This window comes from Miscanthus floridulus, chromosome 3 (assembly GCF_019320115.1).
Source record: "Miscanthus floridulus cultivar M001 chromosome 3, ASM1932011v1, whole genome shotgun sequence".
NCBI classification, from domain to species: domain Eukaryota; kingdom Viridiplantae; phylum Streptophyta; class Magnoliopsida; order Poales; family Poaceae; genus Miscanthus; species Miscanthus floridulus.
Window position 1 is genome coordinate 80,059,479 of NC_089582.1, and position 27,591 is coordinate 80,087,069.

At 44.5% G+C, this 27,591-nt stretch overlaps 1 protein-coding gene and 1 long non-coding RNA gene across 2 annotated transcripts; one reads left to right on the plus strand and one right to left on the minus strand.

The window, feature by feature from the left end:
* The first annotated feature begins 15,818 nt into the window (after positions 1-15,818).
* On the plus strand, positions 15,819-18,658 carry LOC136545990 (fasciclin-like arabinogalactan protein 2). Its single transcript, XM_066537971.1, has 2 exons — positions 15,819-16,310; positions 17,760-18,658. The coding sequence occupies exons 1-2, from the start codon at positions 15,951-15,953 to the stop codon at positions 18,609-18,611; spliced, it is 1,212 nt and encodes a 403-aa protein (XP_066394068.1). The 5' UTR covers positions 15,819-15,950; the 3' UTR covers positions 18,612-18,658.
* Positions 18,659-22,965: 4,307 nt separating this feature from the next.
* Positions 22,966-26,093, minus strand: LOC136545991 (uncharacterized). Its single transcript, XR_010781202.1, has 4 exons — positions 25,676-26,093; positions 24,954-25,016; positions 23,396-24,632; positions 22,966-23,158 (listed from the first exon to the last, which is right to left on the minus strand). It is a non-coding gene; the product is annotated as an uncharacterized lncRNA (long non-coding RNA).
* Between the last annotated feature and the right edge of the window lie 1,498 nt (positions 26,094-27,591).

Consider the following 27,591-nt stretch of genomic DNA (forward strand, 5'->3'; position numbering starts at 1 on the left):
CTCTCCAATCCTGGCCTTGATCTCCATCTTGTCGAGCGGCTCCTTTCTGGTCCTCGTCGGATCAGCGCCTCCTTGGTACTCGAAGCCGGGGTGAATCCTTTTCTGGCAAGGCTGAATTCTTCGGCTGATGAAGTTGCCGACAACGCTCGGGCCATCAAGCTTTCCCCACGGGATCATTCCGAGCAGTTCGGTGATCTGCTCCAAGTTCTCGGGCCTCTCCGACCAGCTGCTTTTCTTCTCTGGAATCAAGCCCACATCGCATAGAGTGATGGTGTTCGGCTCTTCACGGATGTAGAACCACTTCTTGTACCACTCGTCCAATGAGGTGTTCCAGGGGCAGTGCAGGTATTGAGCCTTCATGCCGTCGCGCAGGTTCAGGTAAACGCCTCCGGCGATCTTCGAGCCACCGCTCCCTTTCTTCTGAAGACAGAATAGGTGGCGAAAGAGGTCGAAATGGGGCTGGAAGCCGCCATACGCCTCGCAGAGATGGATGAAGGTGGAGACAAGAAGAATCGAGTTGGGATGCAGATTGCAAATCCCAATCTCGTAGTACAAACAGAGCCCCTGAAGGAAAGGGTGCACTGGGATCCCAAAACCCCTTTTGAAGAAATCTTCAAAGACCACAATCTCACCTGGTTGTGGATCGGGGAAGCTTTCTCCTTCCGGTGCACGCCATCCCGCAAGTGCCTTGTTGTGGAGCACTCCCATGGCGACGAGGTCCTCGATGGTCTGCTCGTTGCTCCGCGACTTCCACCATTCCTTCGCCATGACCCCGCCTTTCTTCTGAGCGTCTCTCTTTGCCATTAGTTCGTCTTTACGAACTGGGTGGATGCGGGAGACCGAGGAGATTGACAATGATTTTTGGGAATAGGGTTCGGCAGGAGGAAGAAGAAGGTTGCGGCGGCGGATGACAATGGGGAATGGTATGAGTAACTTACCAGATCTGTGTTATATAAAGCAAAGAGCACCGTCGTTTCGTCCGCCCGAGAATATTGGGAGTCGTGCGCACGCGCCGCAGACGGTTGTTCACACAACCTCGAAATCTGCGCCAATAAACGCGCTCCTTCGGTAACAGTGTACGCGCCTCTTCGTTGATGGTGTAAGGGGGCCCACACTGACACACCTCAATACAGGTGTCAACCGACTGTTTGCAAAAAAAAAAAAAAAAAAAAAAAAAAAAAGGGAGAGAATAGAAGACAGAATGACGTACCATACTTATTTACTTTTTTGACCAGACGTGTCAGACTGGGCTTGGCAGAGAATAGAGAGAAGTACACAAAATAATAGTACAAGCAGCGCAAGTGCTCGGGGACTGCCCAGACCACTAATGTGCTCGGGGACTGCCCAGACCACTAATGTGCTTGGGGATTGCGCAGACCACTACTATGCTTGGATGCTGCCCAGGCCACTTTTGTGCTCGGGGGTCGCTCCGACCATGGCTGTGTTCGGGGACTGCCCCGACCACTGCTTGCATAATGGTTCTCCTTGGCTACATGTGATTTGTACTCACATACAGTTAAGAGACTTTTCTTTTAGACCTTGCTACAAGGCTCATACTTTGCCTTCCAGCAAGCTCGGGGACTAAGTGGGCACACTTCACTTTGCGGTGAATGTGTTTGTTTAAATTGACCCTTGTGTTTGAATGATTATGAGGATTATTAGTATGCTCGGGGACTGCCCCGACCACTGCTTGAATAGTGGTTCTCGTTGGCTACATGTGATTTGTACTCACATACAGTTAAGAGACTTTTCTTTTAGACCTTGCTACAAGGCTCATACCTCGCCTTCCAGCAAGCTCGGGGACTACATCGGTACGATGCACCTGCCGGTGCATCTCGTATCGCCTGTACGACGATTGGGTTCTCAACGTAACTGGGAATTCTTTTTAGACCCTGGCACCACGTGCCTACGTCACCTACTACCAGGCTCGGGGACTAAGTGGGCACACTTCACCTTGCGGTGAATGTGTTTGTTTTTCGACCCCTACGCTTCTGATGATCAAAGATGCTACGCTTCAAGACGCACTTACATTTCTTTTCAGAAATACAAGTGGGCACACTTCCTGGGACAGATATCTTTTTCTTTTTTCTTAAGAGCACCATGCATTCTTCGGACAACCTACTTCTCCGGTGATGACGGTGGTCGGAGGCGTCAAGAATTCAAGCCTCGCTTGTCGGAGAAGGTTCAAATGGCGTGTCGCAGCATAATACATGATGCTCGGGGACTAGCTGTGGGGGTATTAACCCCTATACCCTTACGGCTAAGCTTGGGCTGGCCCGGATCGATGGGTTCAGTCCACCCGAAAGATGACGTGCGGCCCAGTCAACCTGATCGGAGTCCCGCACAAGGAATCAAGACGGATTTGGCGACCAAGCAGGATCCTGGTCGGTTAGAATAGGAATCCTTATCCGGCCAGATATGGCAATTGTAACTGACTAGGATTAGTTTCCAGATCTGTAACCCTGCCCCCCGGACTATATAAGGCGGGCAGGGGACCCCTCTAAAAAATATCTCTCATTGACATACAGCAATACAAATCAGACGCAGGACGTAGGTATTACGCCTTCTTGGCGGCCGAACCTGGATAAAACCTCGTGTCTGTCTTGCGTCACCGTCTTGTTTGGGGCTTGCGCATCTGTCTGCCGATAATCTACTACCTTGGGCATACCCCTAGGTAGACTGCCGACCATATTTCGTCGACAAGTGGCGTGTAGAACCCCTCGGCTACTCTCTCATCCCTCCTCGGAGGAAACCAAACCTCAAACTCAACAAACCGCAGCTGCTGAACCTGCCTGGCTGTAGCTGCCCTCAAGTCAAGGTGAACCACTAGAGGCGGACCCTGTGGTCTGGGCGGAGGGCGTGAACCCCTGCGCTGTGTAACTGGCCTCGGTGGAACTGCAGCACTGGTATGACTCGAGCGGCGTAGCTGGGGTGCCGGCTTGGTCTCCTGACTCTCCTAAGTCTCCTGGGCTGGCTGAGGCTCTGCTGGTGGGGGTTGCTGCTGTGCTGACGGAACCTCCTCAATCACAACCCGTCGTCCTACAAGCGTGGCAGTCCCAGCTGGACTACCGAGAAGACGCTCAACATCCTCAATCGCTGCTCTTGCTGCGGGTGAAACTAGCTGACCTGTAATGACAACTCCGCTGCGGGTACCGCCTCTCTCGGCACGCTCTGCGGCCTCTGCAACAGCTGCTGCTCTCGCTGTCTCTGCATCGGGGTACTTGCGCTTCTTGGATGTCAGCTGCTTGGTTGACTTGCCCTTAGATCCGGCTGGCTGGCGAGGCGGGGGCCTCCGATCATCATCACCTGGGCCACCACCAACATTCTTGGTGCGAGCCATCTGAACTGACAAGATGGTGAACTGTCGCTGATGAAGATCAACTGTCAAACTGCCGCTTTCGAGGCTTTGCCTCGATCCTTACTCGCGAGCTTGGCTCCGAGTTAACTGCCAACTGCCAGACGAAACACAATGGAACCGACTCGCTGACGATCAGCGATCCGAGAATAGATAAGATGTCACGCGGGGGATCCTCTGAACCGGGCTAGGGTTAGGGTAAAAGTCCAAACAAGGAGATAGAAGGGCTTGGGCACACGAATTGATGACCAGCAGATCGGCTCAAGAGGCAACAAGACTGGGCACAGCCGCTGGCGGCGCAGACAAACAGCAAGGGCTTCGGCTCAGCGGCGCGGCGAGGGGGCCGAGCACGGTGGCGCGCGGGACGGCGGCATGTGGCTCGGCTGTGGGCTCGGCTAGAGCGTGGCTGGTGAGCGGGGGCCGAGCGTGGAGGCGCGGCGAGGCGAAGGCACGACGGCGCAGGCGCGAGCTAGGGCGCGAGGAGGCGGCGGCGCGACAGTGCGGCGGCTCGGGCTACGGCGGCGACTTGGGCGCGGGTCATGGCGGCACTGGTTAGGTCAAGGAAGAAAAACTCGAAGGCCCAGATAAATAATCCCCCAAACCGTGACAGAAAAGGAAACGGGGAAAAGAGTCCTTAAGACGCGCGAGATCCACTGACCGGACGCTCCGGTGGTAGCGACCGGACGCTACCACCCAGTGTCCGATCGATTCCAGAGAGGTCCAAATCCTCTGGAATCACGACCAGACGCGTCCAGTGGTCCATGACCGGACGCAGGCAGGGTCCGATCAGTACAACTTGGTCATCCTTCGATCGACCGGACGCTGAACCCTTTCTGACCGGACGCACAGACGCAGCGTCCGGTCACTCCTTCAACAGCAGTTCACCTCCTGTGAACTGACCGGACGCTGGACAGCAGCGTCCGGTGCAGCGTCCGGTGAACCTTTTACAGCAATCCTTCAACATTCCTTCGCGCTACCTGTTCCCAATCAAGTCCCAACTTGAATAAGATCCAAATAAACACCAATTGGGACTGATGTGAGTGACCTCTCTCAAACCCTCATATTTTTTCAAAATATTTTACCTTAGGCTATAATTCTTTTTAAGAAAATAGGCAACAAGAGGGCAAATGGAACAAAACGACAAAACAACATTCATGCATATGTAATACTTGTAAGTAAATCTAGTTGCTTGTCAAGTTTGATCCAAGGTTAAGCTTCTTCACACGCTTTTCGGCGGTTATCTTAACCATGTTAGACAAGCCCTATATGCATTGCCACAAATTAAACATGTTGTATATTACAATGAATGCAAGGGACAACACAAGCTCAATTTTTAGTAAAGTTACTAAAATCAAGTACATTGAGCTCATTTCGCAATCTACAAAATGTAGCTTCATCTAACGGTTTAGTGAAGATATCCGCTAATTGATCTTCGGATCTTACACCTTCTAGTGATATATCATTTTTAGCTACATGATCTCTTAGAAAGTGATGGCGGATATCTATATGCTTGGTGCGAGAGTGTTGAACCGGATTATTTGCAAGTTTTACCGCACTTTCATTGTCGCACAAAAGAGGTACTTTCTCTAGAACTACTCCATAGTCTAGTAAAGTTTGTTTCATGTATAATATTTGTGCACAACAAGCACCCGCGGCAATGTATTCCGCTTCGGCGGTGGACAAAACCACACTATTTTGTTTCTTGGAGGACCAAGACACAAGTGATCTACCAAGCAAATGGCACCCTCCGGATGTGCTCTTTCTATCAACTTTGCATCCGGCGTAGTCCGAATCGGAATAGCCAATTAATTCAAATAAAGCTCCTTTGGGATACCAAAGGCCAATGCTTGGTGTGTGCTTAAGATACCTAAGGATTCATTTTATGGCAATTAAATGTGTTTCCTTAGGACTAGCTTGAAATCTAGCACACATACACACACTAAACATGATGTCGGGCCTAGATGCGGTTAAATATAACAAGCTACCAATCATGGAACGGTAGAGAGTTTGATCAACCGAGTTACCTCCCTCATCTAGGTCGAGATGTCCATTGGTAGGCATTGGGGTCTTGATTGGCTTACATTCATCCATCTTGAATCTCTTGAGAAGATCTTTTGAGTATTTCTCTTGAGAGATGAAGATGCCTTCTTTCATTTGCTTGACTTGAAAACCAAGAAAGAATGTAAGCTCACCAATCATTGACATCTCGAACTCCTTAGACATCAATTCACCAAATTCTTTGCATGAGTCTTCATTTGATGATCCAAAGATGATATCATCAACATATACTTGACAAATGAAGATATGCCCATCAAGCTTCTTGGTGAATAGTGTGGTGTCGACCTTTCCAATGGTGAAGCCCTTCTCAATAAGGAAATCCGGAAGGCGCTCATACCAAGCTCTTGGGGCTTGCTTAAGCCCATATAGTGCCTTGGACAACCTATAAACATGATTAGGATATCTAGGGTCTTCAAACCCGGGAGGTTGATCAACATAGACTAGTTCATTAATAAAGCCATTTAAAAATGCACTTTTCACATCCATTTGATATAGTTTCATTTCATGATGTGATGCATATGCAAGAAGGATACGGATGGCTTCTAATCTTGCAACCGGTGCAAAGGTTTCTCCAAAATCTAAACCTTCAACTTGAGAGAACCCCTTTGCTACTAGTTTTGCCTTGTTCCTCACAACAACACCTTGATCATCTTGCTTGTTGCGGAACACCCACTTTGTTCCAATGACTCTTGCACCTTTTGGTCGCTCTTCAAGAATCCAAACTTCATTGCGAGTGAAGTTGTTCAACTCTTCATGCATGGCATTGATCCAATCCGGATCTTTAAGAGCTTCTTCTACCTTGGTAGGCTCATAGCAAGAGACAAAAGAGTGATGAGCAATAAATGAAGTAAGTTTTTGAGATCGAGTCATCACCCCCTTTGTTGGACTCCCTATGATGAGATCTTGTGGATGGTCTTGTAGGAGAGGTGTATTTCTTCTATTGACCACTTGAGGAGGAGGTTGTGGAGCATCAACATCTTGTGCTTGTACCACCATTTGCTCATGGGAGATATGAGTATCTTCATTTTGTACTCTCCCATCTTTTTCACCGTCTTGTGGTACATTTGATGAAGAAGGTTGGTTAATGACTTGTACATCATCTTCATCATCTTTTGGCTTGATGTCTCCCACCGGGATATTCTTCATGGCCTCCCTCAATGGTTCATCACCTACATCATCAAGATTCTCATGTGCTCCTTGGGAGCCGTTAGATTCATCAAATTCCACATCATATGTTTCTTCAACCAAGCCGGTGGCATGATTAAATACTCTATATGCTTTGGACTTCAATGAGTAACCAACAAGAAAACCTATATCACAACGCCTTTGAAACTTCCCTAGGTGTTGCCGCTTCTTGTAGATGTAGCACTTGCAACCAAACACCCTAAAGAAGGAGACGTCCGGCTTCTTCCCATTGAGCAACTCATATGGAGTCTTGACAAGGAACTTTTGAAGAAATAGGTGGTTGGATGCATAACATGCGGTGTTGATTGCTTCCGCCCATAGAGCTTCGGGGGTGTTGTACTCATCTAGCATTGTCCTTGCAAGAGTGATCAAAGTCCGGTTCTTCCTCTCAACTACACCATTTTGTTGAGGAGTATAGGTTGCGGAGACTTCATGTTTGATTCCAACTTCATCACAATAAGCTTCTATGTTTGTGTTGTCAAACTCTTTGCCATTGTCACTTCTTATCTTCTTGAGCTTCACTTCAAATTCATTTTGAGCTCTCTTGGCAAACTTCTTGAAACAAGATGCAACTTCGGATTTGTCATGAAGGAAGAACACCCATGTATATCTTGAATAGTCATCCACAATCACAAGACAATAGAGATTTCCTCCCAAACTCTTGTATGTTGTTGGTCCAAATAAATCCATGTGTAGGAGTTCTAGCACTCTTGTGGTTGACATGAAAGCTTTGGTTGGATGAGTGTTTGCAACTTGCTTGCCGGCTTGACATGCACTACAAAGCTTGTCCTTCTCAAACTTCACATCCTTCAACCCTCTCACCAAATCATTCTTCATAAGCTTCTTGAGTGAGCTCATCCCAACATGAGCAAGTCTTCTATGCCATAGCCACCCAAGTGTTGTTTTGGTGAATAGGCAAGTCTTCAAGTTTGCATCTTCGGAGGTGAAGTCAACTAGATATAAGTTGTTGTATCTAAATCCATTGAATATCACTTGATTGTCATCTACCTTGGATACAACAACCTCCTTCTCGGTGAATAAGCATTGAAAGCCAAGATCACACAATTGCCCAACGGATAGCAAGTTGAAGCTCAATGAAGCAACATAGAGCACATTGGAGATGGAATGATCATTTGATATTGCCACTTTGCCCAATCCTTTAACCTTGCCCTTTGAATTATCTCCAAATGTTATTTTCTCTTGTCCATCTACCTCTTCATCTAGTGAGGTGAACATACGAGGATCACCGGTCATATGTTGAGTGCAACCACTATCAATAACCCAATGACTTCCACCGGTCTTGTAGTTCACCTTACGTTCACCTTTGGCCATAAGGCATAGGTGTGTAGAGGATGATGGCGACGGTGGTGGTGAAGATGCAAGATCAATAGCAATGGCGGCCACCTTTTCATCGTCACTATCATCATCGGATGATCCACTTGATGAATCAATGTCCGTGAGCCAATCACCGACAATATAGGCCTTGCCACTCTTCTTCTTCTTGTAGAACTCCCTCTTTTTGCCATCTCTCTTCTTGTATGGCTTGTTCTTCTTCTTTTCATCTTCATCACTTGAATCATCTTTCTTGCCCTTGTTCTTGAACTTGTCTTTCTTGGGCTTTGTGCATTGATGAGCTAGATGACCAAGTTCGCCACAATTGTAGCAATCCATCTCGGAGATTGGCTTTCTTCTTGAGCTAGTAAAGAACTTCTTCTTCTTGCCATCAAACTTGATGCCACTCTTGTTTAGCCTTTTTAGCATCTTGGTGGTCTTCTTCACCATGAGGGCAAGGCTTTCTTCATCATCTTCATCACTTGAGCTCTCATACTCAAGTCTTGCTTTGCCCTTGTCTTGGCTAGCTTTGAATGCTAAGTCCTTCTCTTTCTTCTTTGTAGAGGATGAGCCATCTTGTGGTGTGATGTGCATGTACATCTCATGAGCATTGATCTTTCCCAAGATTTGTGTCGGTGTTGTGGCGGAAAGATCACCTTGATGTAGCATGGTCACAATGTGCCCATATTTATCAATGGGGAGGACACTCAAGATTTTTCTCACAACGTCGGATGGTGACATTTGAGTAAGTCCAAGCCCATTGACTTCCTCTACAAGAACATTCAATCGAGAATACATCTCATTAGCACTTTCTTTGGGAAACATCTCAAAGGAATTTAGCTTTTTAATCACAAGATGATAGCGTTCCTCACGCTCACTCTTGGTTCCCTCATGGAGCGCACAAACGTCCGACCATAGAGCATGGGCGTCTTTGTGGTTCCTTACACGATTGAACACATCTTTGCAAAGGCCTCTAAAGATGGTGTTGCGAGCCTTTGCATTCCATTTTTCATAATTCACTTCATCGCCTTGAAGTTGTGCGGCATTCCTAGGTGCTGGGAACCCTTGAGAGGCGGCTCTAAGAATTCCGACATCTAGAGCTTCTAAGTATGCCTCCATGCAGATTTTTCAATATGGAAAATCATCTCCCTCAAAGATAGGAGGAGGTCTATCCCCGTGAGACATCTTGCTCTAAGCGATTAAGCTTAAAAACGTGAGCACGAGGCTCTGATACCAATTGAAAGGATCAAGATGCCCAAGAGGGGGGGTGAATTGGGCTAATTCTAAATTCTCTTGCAATAATCAAATCCTACGGATAGCTCAATTAACCCCTTGTGCCTAGAAAAGTGTTTATATCAAACTAATGCACAACAACCTCGCAACCTAAGTTCCAAACTTACTCTAGCAAGCAATTCTATGGATGTAAAAACAAGTATTGAATTGCTCAAAGTAAGTGCTCAAAGTAAATAGAGAGAGAAAGGAACGCGGCGATGTTTTGTCGAGGTATCGGAGAGTCGCCACTCCCCACTAGTCCTCGTTGGAGCACCCGCGCAAGGGTGTAGCTCCCCCTTGATCCGCGCAAGGATCAAGTGCTCTTTACGGGTTGATTCTTCGACACTCCGTCGCGGCGAATCACCCAAAGCCGCTCACAACTTGAGTTGGGTCACCCACAAGCTCCGCCGGGTGAACACCAAACTCCCAATCACCACCAAGCCATCTAGGTGATGGCGATCACCAAGAGTAACAAGGACGAACTCTCACTTGACCACGCGAAGCCTAATGAGAAGATGGATGCACACTTTGCTACTCTTGATTTGCTAGTGAGGCTACTCTCTTGGATTCTCAAATCACAAACACCTCACTAGGACCTTGCTCTTCTTGGCACTCACAAACGTGTTTCTTAGCTGTTGGAATGAGCAAAAGTTACTCCACTCACGAGTGGAGCTTCTATTTATAAGCCAGCCTAAAAAACGAACCGTTATGAGCTTCTGCGGGACGACCGGACGCTCCGATCGTTATGACCGGACGCTCCGGTCAGTTTAACCCGCGAACCAGTATTAAAGAGTCGACCGGATGCTGGCAGGGTCCGGTCAGCACTGACCGGACGCGTCCAGTCACATAAAACCCTTACTGGAACCTTACTGGACTCGACCGGACGCTGAACCCTCAGGGTCCGGTCAGCACTGACCGGACGCGTCCGGTCACTCTTTCCCAAGTCTGGACCCTTACTGGAGTCGACCGGACGCTGGCCCTCAGCGTCCGGTCACATGACCTTCCAGCGTCCGGTCACACCAGACTTGTTCACTTCAGTCAAATGAACTGACCGGACCCTGCGGCCAGCGTCTGGTTGCACCGAAGCCAGCGTCCGGTCAGTGTTTGACCCTCCATTCACTTCCAACTTTCGAACATATGTGAATGAAGTTTGCTCCAAAGGATATTAGGCATTCATAGGAGCTACCTAGAGCTAGTTTTAACAAGTGTGCACCACACCTAACTCACTAGACTCAACTAGGTCAAGCTACCCGTTCATACCCCCCTTCATAGTACGGCCAAAGAAAAAACAAAGTCCTAAACTACTCTAAGTGTCTCTCCAACTCCAATTGACACTTAGAACTAGTTATCCTTAACCTTGTCGTCCGTCCTTTGAAAACCGAAACGATTTCCATCGTAGGGGCATGACAACCTCGATTGCCCAATCGATCTCCATTACCATGACCTAACTTAATTGCCTCTGCAAAACACACGTTAGTCATAGTAATCTTGTATTGACATTAATCACCGAAATCCAACTAGGGGCCTAGATGCTTTCAAATACGAAACATAGTCCAATGAAGAAGTGACACGTGATCCAACCGCAACATGACACGTCTGCCAATAAAAAAACTGACATGTGGAACAGTAGAGACCCAACACGTAGTCCAGTAAGAACCTGATACGTGCAAGAACCAGAGATAGCCATGTTGTGCAATAAGAAGGTGACACATACACAAACCATCTCCAATGCAAACGGCTATAGCATGTACATGTGGGTTATAGCATGTACACGTGGAAAGCATCTCCAATGGAAGTGCCCACTAGCATAGCAGGAGGGCTGCCACGCATGCCAAAATAGTTCTACGACGATCTATTTTTCATCACAGATCAAAACACTTCTATGATGATTTTGTCAGATTCGTCATAGATATTCAAGTGTGACGCGACTTCTATGACGAACCATTTTTCGTCCTAAATTCGTCAAAAAACTGAAATTAGGCTCCTTCAGTGACTAAATCTATTCATCATAGAAGTGGATATTTCTAGTAGTGTTAAGATGCATGCCTTTAAAAATCAATTTTTAGAGATGGACGTCCTAAAGCGCTCGCCTTTGTAAATCGATCATTAATAAACAGGCGCCTTAATTAGGAATTGGGATGCCTGCCTCTGTAAATGATTAATAAAGGGTGGGCATTTACCTGAAGGCCGCCTAACCATTTACAAATGTGGTCTCTTGATGTGTCTGTCTTTGATAATTAGAGAGGTTGTTTTCTAAAATTGTTTCTGTGGCGGTAAAAAGAGCAAGGAGAGCAGGATCAACTAGTGGAGAAGCTGGGGAAGTGGTGGCATGAATTTGTCCAGGAGGGCAATATGACAAACTTTGGAGAAATCTGAGTTTATAATAGTATTCTTCACTGGGATTGGTTGTTAATTTCATGCGTTAACATTTTTTAAAATTGGCTAACCAACAAATTCAAATTGCAGTTATAGGTTTCAACAAATGTTCTCATATTTTGAAATTAATTTTTTTTTAATGTTTATGACCTCAGGTGAAGAAATGACCAAAACCAAGGTTATATGTATCAAAAAGATCTAGAACATTGAAGTTGATAACTTTTCCATTTGAAACAATCTATAGTGCCGAAACTCAATTTGAAGTCCTCATATTTTGAAAATCAAAATTTTCAAACAAGCTTCGATGGAGAAACAACAAAAGGCAAAGTTGTAGATCTCAAAGAGATGTACAACTTTATAAGGACAACATTTTCATTTAAAATCATTTAATTTAAAAAAATCTATTTGAATTTCTCACATTTTGAAATTAAAATTTTCAAATAGCTCCGAGTGGAAAAATGACCAAAACCAAAGTTGTAATACTCGACTATATCTACAACTTTCCAGTTGAAACCTTTTTATTTAAATTAGTTTAATATCCCAGATATCCATTTCAAAATTCAATAAAGTGAATAATGGAGCAATGTGTCGCTTCTAGTCACAAGTGATTTTGGGGTGTAGTAGTTAGGGGAGGCATGCGCCCGCATGTTGCAAAAAAAACCCGTGTCTTGTGACTTGAGAAGTGTGAGATCAAACATATTTGGTAAGGGCTTCTTCGGATTTTAAAAAATGCTATATTTTTTGGTCCAATTTGTGATTTCAAAAAAACATTTCTAAAGGCAAATAGATTTCGAGCTGTCTCTACAAATCCATTTCTCGGGGCAGCTGGACATCCACTCCTTTACAACTACAAAATGTTAATTTGTAGAGGCAAATAGATAGAGGCAGCTGGTCCAGCCGCTTGTATAAATCAAACATATAGCAGTGGTTACATCTGCCTATCCAATGTAATTTTAGCATTAACTTGGTGAATTTCTTAAATTTTATTTTTTTTCTATTTTTTTCTAGAAAATTCTTTCAACGGAATTGGTTAGGCTTGCATTAGATTTTTTTTCTTAAGCTGCATTTGATCAGAGAGGGATAGAACGGCATGGTTTTGTCATTTCACGGATGGGATGGTTCTACCTAGGGCTTGGTTTAAAGGCCAGAGTGGTTATATTTTCATGTTAGTTTGGAGGGATGAGATGAATCAGACAAGACAAGTTAACCCCATTAGCCATGGGCCCACATGTCATACAAACATGCACTTCTTGTTCTCAGATCTTGTTCGCAAGTGCTGGTCCATGGCTCCTTGGCGCCCCCGCTCGCCTCGGCCGACCAGCACGTAGTCCTTTCCTCGCCCACCGCTCTACCCACCCTAGTTGTGTAGCCCCACTCACTAGCTAGATTCGCCTTCCCCAGCTGTGGCAATACCGTTCTTGGCCGTGGCAGCTTCCCTAGCGACGCCTAATCCGCCCGCTCTGACTGGGCAGCACGTAGTCCTCCTCACCCACCCCAGCTATATGTAGCCTCACTCACCAGCTTTGCCTTTAGCTGTGGCAGCCCCATCCCTAGCAGCGTCTGATCCGCCCGCCCCGTGCAGCCTTGTCTGCGGCGCTGGATCCACTCACCCTAGCCATGCCAGCTCTGCCTACTCCCTGACCGCCAACTCTCTGCCCAACTGGTGCGAAGGAGACAACGTTATTAGAGCCGTTTGAGTGGAGCCAACTCGTTCGACTGATTTTTGAGAGCGAGTTGGTGCAACATGGTCTCAAAAGAATATTGCCAGTTAGGAATGGATGGCTCTATGCATTTCACCTCATTCCACCCACCACTACTGGAAACCCATCCTTTGCCGAGGGCTTCTGGGTTTGCCGAGGGCTAGATCTCGGGCACTCGGCAAAGGCTCTATTTGCCGAGGGCCAGCCCCAGGAGCCCTCGGCAAAGATAGGCTCTCGGCAAAGAAACGGCCCTCGGCAAAATAAATCTTTGTCGATATGGCTCGATGGGTCACGGCGGCTACTGGCGTCAGACACTCGGCAAAGATTTTTTATTTTTTTTTTTAATTTTCTTTGCCGAGGGCCATTGGCCAAGCCCTCGGCAAAGATTTTTTATTTTTTTTTTAATTTTCTTTGCCGAGGGTCAGGCTAGGCCCTCGGCAAAGATTTTTTTTTGGTTTTTTGAACTCAGTTTTTTTGTGGTGCTATAATACATTATTTAAAACTCAATTTTAAAATTTGGGCCAATTTTGACTTTTTGACATATTTCCCTAATTTATTTCTTTTCGTTGATTTTTTTCGAATATTTCAAATTTGAACTACAGGTGGATGGAATAATGCAATTTAGTGATTCAAAAAATGTTATTCATGGTATTTGGTGTATGTTGAGTTCCTATCCACGAACTCACATCAAATTTCGGGCATCTTCTTCACGTAACATGACGAGGAACTTGTCGGAAAAGTGTTTTTAAATTATATAAAATCCATACGAAGTTGTCGAGGTGTCATGTTATCGCATGTGTAGGCTGTGGTAAAAAATTAAGAAGGTTTCGAGCAAGTTGTGACGTCGGATGCCTAAAACCTAGACATCTCCACATGTGATCCAAAACTGTTTTCCCGGATTATTCACACATGCAATCTCTGCTCCTTTGTGCAGCCTCCGCGGGTTCCAATCATCCCGGTAGTGCGTCACCGGGTGATCCCGCCTTTCCTTTACCACCGTCTCATAGGCTACCTTGATGAGGACTAAAGCTAGGTGATGTGGTTGGACTTTATTATAATATTTGTGGTTTATGGTTCTGACTTGTGCTTGGATTTCATGAACTTGTCGTAATAAACATGTGAATGATGATGAACATGTGACTTGTCGTTGTAATATATTGTGATTTGTGGTTCACAATTATGGTTGTGATATATTGTGAGAAAATAGGTTCTGTGTGATATATATATGTGATGGTTGATATATATATATATATATATATATATATATATATATATATATATATATATATATATATATATATATATATATATATATATATATGAAATGCTTGTGTCGATGGAATGCAAAAAACAAAAAAAAATTAAATTTCTGCCTCTTTGCCGAGGGCAATGACCAAGGCCCTCGGTAAAGAATGGTCCTTTGCCGAGGGTCGTCCCATTGCCCTCGGCAAAGATTCATTGGAAAAATTCTGGAACATTTCTTTGCCGAGGGCCATGGTTAGAGGCCCTCGGCAAAAACTTTTTTTAAAAAAAATAAAATTTCTTTGCCGAGGGCCTGTGGGGAAGCCCTCGGCAAAGATTTTTAAAAAAAAAGAATAATTCTTTGCCGAGGACCGTCTCATTGCCCTCGGCAAAGATTTTTTGGAAAAAATCTGCAACATTTCTTTGCCGAGGGCCATGGTTGGAGGCCCTCGATAAAGGTTTTTCAAAAAAAAAAAAGAATAATTCTTTGCCGAGGGCCCCCGGAGACGGCCCTCGGCAAAGACTCCGTCCCAGGCGCCGACGTCGTGACGGCTGATTTTCTTTGCCGAGTGCCGGTCCAGCCCTCGGCAAAGGCTTTGCCGAGTGCCCGATAAAGGGCCCTCGACAAAGACCCTCTTCGCCGACTCAAAATTCCCTCAGAGCTCTTTGTCGAGGACCGCCCTCGGCAAAGCCTTTGCCGAGGGTTAATGGGCCTTTGCCGAGGGCCCATCTCCAGTAGTGCACCAAACACATTGTATATGTTAATTGTGTGGGCAGGCGTTGGATTAAAATCAAACGCTGCTAGAATTCGCGTGCAACGTGCTAAGTGTGGTGCTCATGAAAATCGATTGTTTTGATTTGACCGCCGATCTAACAACCGATTGTTAGGTCCTTGTAAACACATGAATATAGTATAGACACAGGCTCCAAACAACCGAGTTAGCAGTATGCCCAATCTCTCTAAGCGGCACCGGCTCAAACAACAGACCTTTGATGGCTTGATGCCGCAACGAATGATCGATGACTGGCATCATTGTCATTTAAATTTGCCTCCGCCCAACAAACGTCGAGATTCCGAAAACTCGAAAATCTTATTAAACAGGAAAAGACCAAACGATCGAAGAACTGAGCAGAAGAGCGTGGACGTGACCGGCCACCGGATTGGCAGCTGCCTATGTAGATCGCTCCAACGTCTTTCCCGCTCGCTGGACGCGTCTACACAGCGACCCGCCAACCTTCTTCGTTCATCACCTTTTTCAATTCCCGGCCATACATACTACACTGCAGTGGAGTACTATATAAGCACAGCACAGCTCCCTGCCTTCGATCCATCCCCACTCATTCCACCACGAGCGAGTGCGGTCTCTCTCACTCTAGCCTCCAACATCTCTCCTACATCCCCCCTACTGTCTGTGTGGTCGTCGGCAATAATGGCAAGAAGCCGGCCGGGCATTCTGCTCGCCCTGGCCTTCGCCATGGCCGCCGTGGCGGCACTGGCACCGGCGCCGGTGGCCGCGACCAAGTACAACATCACCAAGATTCTGGCACCGTACAAGGAGTACTCCAAGTTCAACGAGATGCTGTCCAAGACGCGGCTGGCGTACGACATCAACCGGCGGCAGACCATCACCGTGCTGGCCGTCGACAACTCCGCCATGTCGGCGCTCGACCACTACTCGCTGCAGACGATCCGGCACATCCTGTCGCTGCACGTCCTCGTCGACTACTACGGCGACAAGAAGCTCAAGAAGCTCGCCCATGGCTCCACCGCCTCCTCGTCCATGTTCCAGGTATGAACTCCTATTCCTATGGCAGCACACAGCCTGCACAGTTAGAGCACTAATTAGCATAAAGTAGGCCTGTGTGCATGGGTTAATTAATCCACCCATCCAAAACTTGATCAAACTCTAGGTAGTTTGACTAGGAACAAAACTAGGATTGTATCCTTTTCAAAACATATCCCTAATTTCATTCATGAGACGAGACCAAATAATCGCCCTGTTCTGCAGCACTACGAACAGTGTTTTTCTCTCACAATAAATCAGCATAAGCAGCAGCATAAGCCAAATTTCAGTGAAACGAATAGGGTAAATAGTATTAGCAATAATTAATATATACTCAGTTCGCAATTATAAGACGTTCTGACTTTTCTAGATATATCGCTATGCACTTAAATATCACTATGTCTGCTAGATACATATATAGTAAAAACAATGTATTTAAAAAAGTCAAAATGGCTTATAATTTAAAATTGAGAGGGTACAGTACTATATATTGTTGGCATTTTGACTTTTTCTTATGATGTAATGAGATTTCCATCACAAGAAAAAAAAATGCCCGTATTTGGCTTCTCATGTACTATATAGTGAATTCCTTGATTTCAATAGCTAGCTATAACTTAGCTTTATATGTGCTATCCGTAAGACTAACAACTTTTCCCTACTGCTTTTTTTTTTAAGTGACCAATAGTTGTATTTGCCTAAATATCTACAATTACCATGGATTAGTTTGTGGGGAATAATATTATATTGTTGACATAATTTGTTAGAGTTGTTGAGAAGGATACATACAGACTATATATACTGAAGAAATTATTGTTGGTCTCTCAGAAAAATACCAAAGTGAACCCTAAAACTATGAACCACCTGCAAATAACCATAAACAGCCATTTAGTTTTCTAAATTAAAGGAGGGTATGTACAGCTTGCACTGTCCAGTACTCTGGTCAGATGATTGAACAAGTTGTGTTCCCGGACGATTGTTTGTGTAAAGGTTTTGATCATAGCTAGTTAGTTGAGAACGAATGAGATTGATTGAAACCTCCAATTTTTCAAACTCAAATGGGAGCTCCTTTATGATAAAGCTAGCCATGACATGATTGCTGTGGAAGCTCTATCATGTAGTGAGAAAATCCGCATGCAGTTAGGTGCCATGTCATTTTTTTTATGTAAAGTTGCCATGTCATTGATTAAGAGCACAACGTACGCCAAGTCAGACACGGTTCACCAACAGGGATGGTTGGTAGGCTTGGCTTGGAATTTCATGCACCCAGTTGTTGTTAACTTTAGCAAACTTATTTCCTATTCTCTATATATACAATATAAAGTGCATTTAGTGCATGATTAATTTTCCCGAACCACCTCATAATTCTGATGCAATCACACGTGAAAAGTTTTTCTTTGAGAACAAATAAAACTGTTTCTCTTTTGCTGACACTGACTGTACATGTGGATGGTTCAGGCTACCGGGTCGGCGTCAGGCATGTCGGGGTACGTGAACATCACCCGAAAAGACGGCAAGGTGAGCTTCATGACGGAGGACGCCGACGACACCGCGAAGCCGTCCCGGTACGTCAAGTCCGTGAAGGAGTACCCCTACGACATCGCGGTGCTCCAGGTGAGCTCCATCATCTCGTCCGCCGAGGCCGAGGCTCCCGTCCCGCCCCCGGCGCCCGTGGACCTGGTGGAGCTCCTCTCCAAGAGGTACTGCAAGTCCTTCGCGTCCCTGCTCTCCGCCAACGCCGAGGTGTTCCGCGCCGTGAACGAGACCAAGGACAACGGCCTGACGCTCTTCTGCCCCGTGGACTCAGCCGTCGCGGCGTTCGCGGCCACGTACAAGAACCTGACGGTCAAGGCCAAGACGGCCATCCTCCTGTTCCACGGCGTGCCGGACTACTTCTCGCTGCAGCTGCTCAAGTCCAACAACGGCATGGTCACCACGCTCGCCACAGCCAGCGAGAAGAAGATGGACTACAGCTACGACGTGAAGAACAAAGGCGAGACGGTCACGCTGCAGACCAGGGTCGTCACGTCCAGCGTCACCGCCACCGTCGGCGACATGGAGCCGCTGGCCGTCTACGCCGTGGACAAGTTCCTGCAGCCCAAGGAGCTGTTCAAGGTCGTCGAGGCGCCCGCGCCCGCGCCGGAGCCGTCGTCCAAGAAGAAGAAGGCCGGTCACGGCGAGGGTGACGACGATTCCTCCGACGATTCGACGGCCGATGCGGAAAAGGGCGACGCAGCACCGGCTCTGCTCGCGCGATGGGTAGTCACCGCGGCCGCGACGGCGGTAGCTGCATATGCGTCGATGGGCTAAACATCTATCAGTCACCTGAATTATATCCGGTCTTTGATTTGATTTTATTATTGTTCTTTTTTCTTTCTTTCAGTGTTAAATTTGTTTTAATTATTAATGGTGCTCAATCGATCGGTTAAGGTAAACTATAAGAGTTTATAAGTGCTTTGCTCTACTCCCTGTCGTACCTATAGGAAAAATATATAGTCGAGCAGTTTATAGCGTGATTTATAGTGTTTTTAGTTTTGGATTTTGGTCACTTGGTTTGATATCAATGTAATTATATAATTTGTAATTTGTGGTTCCTCAACGCGTAAGAAATCACTCCCCGGCCGCACATGCCACGTGCGACGTGTCCCAGGCCAATCATCAGGCTGCACTTCAATCATGGACAAATAGATGATAGTTCATTGCTTCCAACTCAAGACCTGCTGCAGTGGCAGCAGTGCTGCTTGTAATTTGTAACCTATGACTTTGAGCGATGCTCCAACCGTGTCCAAATTATGAACCTTCATTTTGACACAAGTGGCTGACAAAGTTGCAGACCCTATTCCAACTTTTCACACGGCAGGCTATCACTCATGCTGTCCAACAAATCTGCCTGCATATGCAAGGTCCACGTGTCTCTCATTTTGGCCTCATCAAGCGTGTACTAAGGTACTACCTCTTCCCCTACAAGAATGTAACTATGTGTTGTGTGTTGGTTAAAGTATTTTATATTTGACCAAGTTTCTAATAAATAGTAGTCACATTTATCGCTCTAAATTAATTTATTAAGAAAATACATTTCATAATTAATCTAATGGTGTTTATTTGATATTATAAATATTTATATTTTTCATCTATAATTGGTCAAACTTGATACACTAAAACATGATACTATTCCAGAATTGCATTTTTTTTTTTTGAATGGAGGGAGTACATCAAAGGCACTACAAGTCTCCGTCTCCACCTTGCTCATAATTCTTCCCGCACTTTCATGGCTTACACAGATGCTGATTGGATCAGGTGCCCTGACACCCGTCGGTCCAACACCTGGATATTGCATCTTCCTAAACAAACTCATTTCTTGGTCTTGAAAACGGCAAGCAATTGTTTCTTGTTTAGCGCAGAAGTTGAATATCATGGCATGGCCAACGCCGTTGTTGTTGAGGCTTGTTGGATCCGCCTCCCCTTCAATCCGCCTTGGTGGTCTATTGTGATAACATTAGCGCTGCTTATCTCACTACTAATCCAGTGTAACATCAACGCACCAAGATTATAGGAATTGATCACCTGGAGGTTCTTAGGTCTGGCTGCGGTGTGCTCAACAACCGAACGACCGTCGGCTGCCACATGCCATTCACTCATTCCCCATGGTCAACGCCACCGACCTTAGGGTCCCACCGCCGTCCATGTTGCGGAGGTGCTAGGCATAATATCAGGAGGAAGAGCACCAATATTTTGTTAATGCTATTTGTCCATGGATAGTTTGATGAGCCTGGGATTGAATTGGATTAGTTCTCATTGAAGTTAGATTAAACTGGACATTGACTTCACATATTTAAATTTTTCTTGTTTTCTTCTTAATTGGATCCAGATCCATTGCTAGGTCTACATTGTAGCTTTTGATGCTTAAGAGCATCTTCAACAGACTGCCTAAACAGATTACATATCACCAATTTAGATAGTAGGGGCAAGAGAACCAACTCCAACAGACTATCATCTTGACCCAATAAATTTGTTGGCTACTCAGATCTCCATTCCCACTACCCATTCCTGTTGGGCCAGAGAGACTCCCCAAAAATCTGCTCAGTCGTTTTCTCTTCCCCCGCCCACGCGTGTGCCCACACGCAACTTCCTCTGCCGCCGCTCCAACCTAGGTCATCGCCATTCCTTCTCCTAGCTTCGTCGGCGTGTCGAGGATGGTCGCGACCGGATCCGGCCATCCCTAGCCACGAGCACACCCCACCAGCGCTCCTCGACGGCGCGGCAGGCATCCACGGTGCCTCCCCGACACGGCTCCCCACCAGCACCTTCCCACGCGCGGCTCCCCAGCACGGCGGCCGTCCCTGACGCCGGTGGCTTGCCTCGACGCGTCCTAGCCAGCGCAGTGGCCTGCCCCACATCCCCAACGCGGTGGATTGCCCCGCATCCCCATCACGGCGGTAGTCCCCAACGCCGGCGGCCTGCCCCAACGCGGGCGCGGGCGCGGCTGCTCGGTGTGGTGACCTGCCCCGACGTGGCCTGGTCGGCTCGGTGGCCTGCCCCACATCCTCAGCGCGGTGGCCGTCTCCGGCACGTCTGTCCCATCCGACTATGGGAAGAAGAACACTGAGAGAATGACATGTGAGACCTGCCTATCATTCTCTACTGATGGATTTAGGTAGGTTGTTTTAGGTAGTACTGCTGGAGTCGGAAGCTAAATATGAGTAGTATAAAAATGGGTGGCTACCTAAATAGATATTTAGGTTGTCTGATTTTGGTAGTATTGCTGGAGATGCTCTAAATATAAGCTCTCTAAGAAATAATGTACAAAACTACCATTTAAGTTAAAGGCTCTTACATAGATGTTTACTTATTCTTTCATCTTAAGCATACTTTTAAGTGTTGGTGCGTTGTAGTTCCTTTGGTTTGAATTACAAAATGTTTTGGCTTTTTTCAGATGCTTAGATTTTGCTATGTATTTAGATATATAGAATGTCTAATATATATTAATGTATCTAGAAAAGTCAAAACATGTTACAACTTGAAATGGAGGGAGTATATTACTCTCTGTGTCCCTAAATATCTATCGTTTTCGCTTCTCGAAAAACAACTTTGACTAATATATATTAAAAAATATTAATATTTATGGTACATAATCAGTATTATTGGAATGATCTTTGAATCTAGTTTTTTAATAAATATATTTGGAGATATAAATGTTACACGTATTTTTTACAAATCGAGTTAAACTTGTGCCATGCACACTAACAGCGACAGTTATTTAGAGACAGAAGTACGTTACATACCCTAACGAGTAGTTGAAGCTCTTACGATGACGCGGACTCGATGGATCGGTCATCCATGCAAGAGGTAGAAGTAGTTAGGGAAAAAACATACCCTCTTGATGGAAGTAGCAGAGAATGGAAGATATATTTCAACTAATAATAAAAGTGTACTGTCACTATAAGGATTCACCTATAATGTCACGCCACATGTTTGCAACATCAGTAATTTGGTTGCCATAGGGGATCGTATTGCAACATTTCCGTAAAATGGTTATAATATATGCCTATAATGCAACGGACTAAATGTGTTACAATATGTTTGGTTTGTCGTTGCAACAGGCATGTGCTACTGCAACCATTTTAGAATTGTGTTACAATTAGTTGACATTATTGCCATGGCGCTTTAGAATTGCATTAGTATTGATTTTCGTTGCAATCATTTGGTGTTATGGCAACTATATTGGATCTGGTTGCTTTTGCTTGTAACTATTGCCATGGTTGTTCTGCGTTGCAATAATCTTCTATAGTGTTGCAATTGCTAGTTGGTTATTGTAACAAAAATTCTGAATGCATGCAATAGCATGTTCCTATTGCCACGTTTTTTTTTTGTTGTAATAATCTTTTGTGGCATTATAATTTTTAGGTACTTATTACAACTACAATCCTAAATGGACACAATATTATGTTACTATTGCCATGTTTTTTATGTTGCTATAGACTAATGTATTTGGTGGGCCTTTCTTTGTCTAGACCCAACAGCGTACGTGAGCATCATGTTGGTTAGAGATGTGCATGGCTCTCTCCATCCATCGACCTCTCTCTAACACAACACGCACGCCACACCCTAAACGACGTGGAAGAAGCGACAGCGCAACGGCTCTTCCCATTGATCTGGTCAATCACATGTGCATCTAGTGCCAGCGCCACACTCATCATGTTACTATTGCCACAATTTTTTTTGTGTTGTTATAGACTAGTGTGTTCGTTGCAATAAGTTGTGACCAAAATATTTAATACTATGCAATGCTATGTACATCATAAAGTCGTACTAAAACGTTTATAAATAAAACTAGGAGTAATACAACACCGAAGGCCAACTTCAGAGAAACAAAAAACAAAGCACCGATAGATAGGAATATATGTCCATACCAACTACCCCACTTTTACTCTTATTTTTTCTTCAGACTAAAAAAATATTGTTGTCATTCAATTATGCAGCTACAAAAGGACAAAATAGCACTTCATTTTCCAGTCTTAGTTAATATGTAACCCATTAATTAAAGGATTTTATGATTAGACATGAAAGTTTCTATCGTTCAAATTATCCAATCTTTTATATAACCTAAATTTCATTTTGGAAACAAATTTAAATTTTATAAGCAAAATTCAATGAACCAGCAAGACTTGTCCTTGCAATACAATGTTTTTTGCATGGTATAAGCATTTTCAATGAACAAGAGGCATCAAAAGCCAAAAATCACTACATTAACATGTCCAATCATGCATCTCAAACATGCGAACCATCACTCCAGGCATGGGATGCTGAAGCGGTGGTTGCCTCAGCAGTATCAGTATGACTATAACGTCTTCTAAAACCTGCAAGATGTACTAATGGGCTTAAAATAACCAAATATGGATAATAACAAGTGAAATAATCTCTTCTGAACATGATTGTTTTTAGAAGAATTTTAAAAAATAGGCTTTCTTGTGGGAGTATAACAGATCCACCAATTCATTATAAAGATCATACCACATAAACATTAATAATTTAGAAGTTATTATGCAAACTATTTCGATTAAGACTGATGCCAATCATGAACTTTGAATACTAACCGAATAGTGATTGAAGCTCACACCCTTTGGCCTATGTCAGGAGATGAACAAACATCTCTTATATCTTCCAAAATCAAGGAGCGAGCCATAAAATCTCAATTATTTGCAACCACACTGACAACCATATTTGTTAAGAAGGCTGAGCTCACAGATATCAAAACATTCTAGACAAACCATGAACATTTTTTATATTACACATATGCATAATTAGAAAAGAAACAGAGTGGTTGTTACTAGAATAGAGCACTAATGGTGGTTGTTACCAGAATACAAAGTGGCTGTAAGCACACATCAGTGAACTACTAACTTCATTGGTGAACTCACTATTATCATCAATACACAAACAAAGAAGGTTCACTGAATTCCACACAAAAAAGTAATGGTACCCTTAGGATCTAAATCTAATATACATGGATCCATAGAAGGCCAAGCAACAAATTCAGGTTTCATCTTATATAGGAGGGAGAACACAAGATAGCTGATGCTGCATCTATACAGGAAGGATTGTGATTCACCCCTTCAGCAGAAGAGAGTTTCTGACTATTGCATATATATTCATCCACACAATTGTAAGGAAGTAAACTTAATAACCATAATGAGGATGGACGAGCAATATGTGCAATAGGAGAGACCAAACCTACCTAAGCTGAGCATGTAAAGTTAGTAATAAAATATCAAAGCTACCTAAGCAGGGCATGTAAAGTTAAAAATAAAATCATGTTTTACTTACAAATGTAACTTAACTGAAAACATCAATTTCTTAAAGAGGACAGAGTAGATTTACCTTCTCTACATCCACCTTCAGCAAGACAAGTATCACCGCTTTTAACTGCCTTTGGTGATGCTTTATCTTGTTCATCGATGCTTAGCAACAGATGAATATGTGAAGGTGAAATAAATTACAAGAACCAACAATAAATGGTCGATGGTATCCACTCCCTAGCCACACAGAGTGCAGCGATCATGGTCCAGGAGACCATGGCGTCAACACCTTGACGCAATCCAGCAGCGAGCAATAATCGACAATCAAATGAAAAATTTGGCATGCGGGGGCCACAGTTTTCCAGAATACGCGTGTACAAGGCACTGTAGTGGTATCAACAGCGACTCAATCAAGCAAGACAGACTCAAATGCCTGATTAGCACTCATTATTTGTTTATAAAGCTCAGCTCCATCTAGTTCTTTTATTTCAGCTCAAGCTTCTTCAAACTTCTCGTATTCAATCAAAGCATACCCCTGTACAGAGAAAGTGGTAAAACTAAAAAAACCAATGCTTGAGAAAATGTTGGGGAAAAAAGACCGTAGTATTTAAACAACATTTGCCCCTTGACCAGATGCCAAAATATTTGTTTATTCCAGCTATTACCTTAGGTTATGGAAGTCAATAATATTTAAGTCGACATCAGTTTTATTCCAAGGAAGCTAACCAATTAATGCTAAATTAAAAAAAAAAATCAGATATCCCATCCGTACTACAAAACTAACAATGAGAGATGATTTGCATCTACATGTTGAGTGGAAAAGTAAAAGGTCCAAATTCAAATGCAGGTTTTTCACCTCCCAAATTTTCTTAAGCTTCTTCCTGAGCTCCAGTGACCAACACAATCCATCCATCAATTACTGCAAGGGACCAAAATATATATACATGAACTCAAAGTGGAACTAATTATCATCATAGAGAAGAAACTTCTTATACAAAAGTAATATACATATATGAACTCAAAGTGGAACAAATTATCATCATAGAGAAGAAACTTCTTCTACAAAAGTAAAAAAGAACTCTGTAAATACAATTATTCAGACATCATTAAGTTATTGTTCTTTGAAAATTAATGTGAACAATTTGCTTCATTTTACTTAAAGTAACGGCACTTTTTAATGTATACCCTTAGCCCATCACTAACAACTAACAAGCTGATTAACATTGATATCTTGAGTTGACAAGTTTCAAGCTTAAATCAAGAACCAACAACCTCTACGGTGTTAAAAAGAATTAACAGTCAAAAGACAGAAAGATAAACAGACAAATAAAATCTATCACAATTTTAGCTAGCACATATGCTGTGAATCTGTGATATGAGTGCCATCTAGAGCCCCTGTACATCCCTATGATAGAAATTAAAAAAAAAAAGAACCAAAATGTTACTTTTTAGCATAATTAATTCCACTGACCATACAATTCATGTTTGACACCTAAAATTAAATCAAGAAAGAGTAAATTAGATATAATCACGGAATCACCACGTTAGTAACATAAGCTGCAACTAGCTACAGCAGACCTGTAGACCTCCGTGCAGTCAGCACCGTTCTGCACTCCGACTGACAGGTGACGGTGGCTGCCCGCAGCTGCAGACTGCAGCCGGCAGCCACGCCATTGCGCTGGCGCACCGCATCAGCCACATGCGGCCCCGCGCCAAAGCCAGCCGACTGCCGCCGCGGCCCGCGGCGCCGCCCAAACTAATGGCCAAAGCACCTCGCGCATGCGCAGTCGCGCGCTCGCCGACGGCCGCTGCGCCGCAGCCGCATGTCGCCTCGCCCGCCGGCCGCCTCCGCCTCGAACAGGAGCCGGTCGCGCGCCAGGGTTTGGTTCACGGTTGGGCGTTGGGGAATTGGGGAAAAGGCAGTACGCGAACAGCCGAATAGGAGAGAGGGCGGTAGAGCGGACAGAACTCAGAAGGAAGGTCGGGTAGGCTGTGGTCGCGCGCTCGCGCTACGCCTCTCCAACGCGGCCAAGCCAAAATCGGGCGGCAGATTTGCGCGCCCACTATTTGGCCCCAAATTGGCGTCGGCTTGAATTGGCGGGGCCAAATATTGCTGAGCACCGTCAAACTCTGGCTTTTTTTGAACCAAATAATGCAGGTCAAAATACCAAGGCAGGGATAAAATTTGACCTCGCAGAGGGGCCTCTATCCCAATACGCCTTTTATCTCTTAAATTTCATAATATAAACCATATATAACATAAAATTTTATTATAATTGGTGAAACAGCTCCTCGAATGTGTATATTGTTTCATACTTTTATTATTTATTTATAATAATAATCTTATTTTAAAATTTTAATTCTAGACAAATTAATTTTTTGGCACTTGAGTATCTTTTTTTAATCGATTTGCCTTTTTCTATAATTTAAATGAATTTAAAGGAACAAATTCGGCGACCAGAGGGGGTGAATAGGAGCCTCAATATTCCATCCTCATCACCCATGTATAGATGCGTGTCCGGTCTCCGCCAAGTGTTATGACGCTATCGTCCTCCTCCTTGACTTGGTCGACGCCTTCTTCATCATCCATGTACTCTTGCTCTTCCAGTGCCTAATGTAAACCGCACACGGTCCGTTCTCCGCCCTATGGCCTCTCAGTCCTCTTTCGATGCCCAATGTGAGCTGCACACTGTCTGTTCTCTGCCCTATGGCCTCTCAGTCCAAGCCTTCTTGTCCGCTCTTCACCGCACCAGGTCCATCACGTATGGACTATGCACTTGACCTTCATCGTTGTCGTCGGCCATCTTGGAGCACGTAACTAAAAAAACTCGTCAGCATGTAACTAAAAAACTCGTCCTACAGGAGAATGACTACCCCACAACATTACCAATAAGAAGAAGATCATCTCACCAGGCCAAGAAAACCAAGAACCCCCGCCCCACCCTTACACGATGGAATGTAAGTGAGAATTGGATGGGGCCTTAGATCTGTGCTTTTGGTTTATGTGGTGGATGAGGGGATTTTTTTTAACCTTAGCTTAAAATTCGCTCTCACGGGGAGTCCAACCTAGGACCCGAGGAGTGCTACTCGAACATCCTAACCACTCGGCTAGAGACCCTTTTGCATCTTGGAGCACATAACACCTGTACATTCACAAGCCAAGAGACACATGTTGCACAACACACAAAACACAACTCAACACGATACCTCTGGTTAGCCATTAGCATAATCAAACACATATGGATATTGTGACACACCAGACGACAGCAACAAGCTTGAGATATCGCTAACATATTATTTCTCATAGTTGGACTTGAAAAAACAATTCAGCAACATTTGTTTAAGCGAACACAGAAGCAACAACAAAAATATCAAATGATATGTAACATAGCACACTAACATGAATGATCTTAACAATGGCCATGAGTGCTAAAGATTGAAACAACAAATAGATATATGGAAACCTAAATTGAGACAACGAGTTGCTTATTTCA

Excerpts from the sequence above, each read along its gene's own strand:
- LOC136545990 (XM_066537971.1), top strand. The coding sequence starts at position 15,951 with ATGGCAAGAAGCCGGCCGGGCATTCTGCTCGCCCTGGCCTTCGCCATG. Across the intron at positions 16,311-17,759 it reads CCTCCTCGTCCATGTTCCAG|GCTACCGGGTCGGCGTCAGG; the intron begins GTATGAACTCCT and ends TGGATGGTTCAG.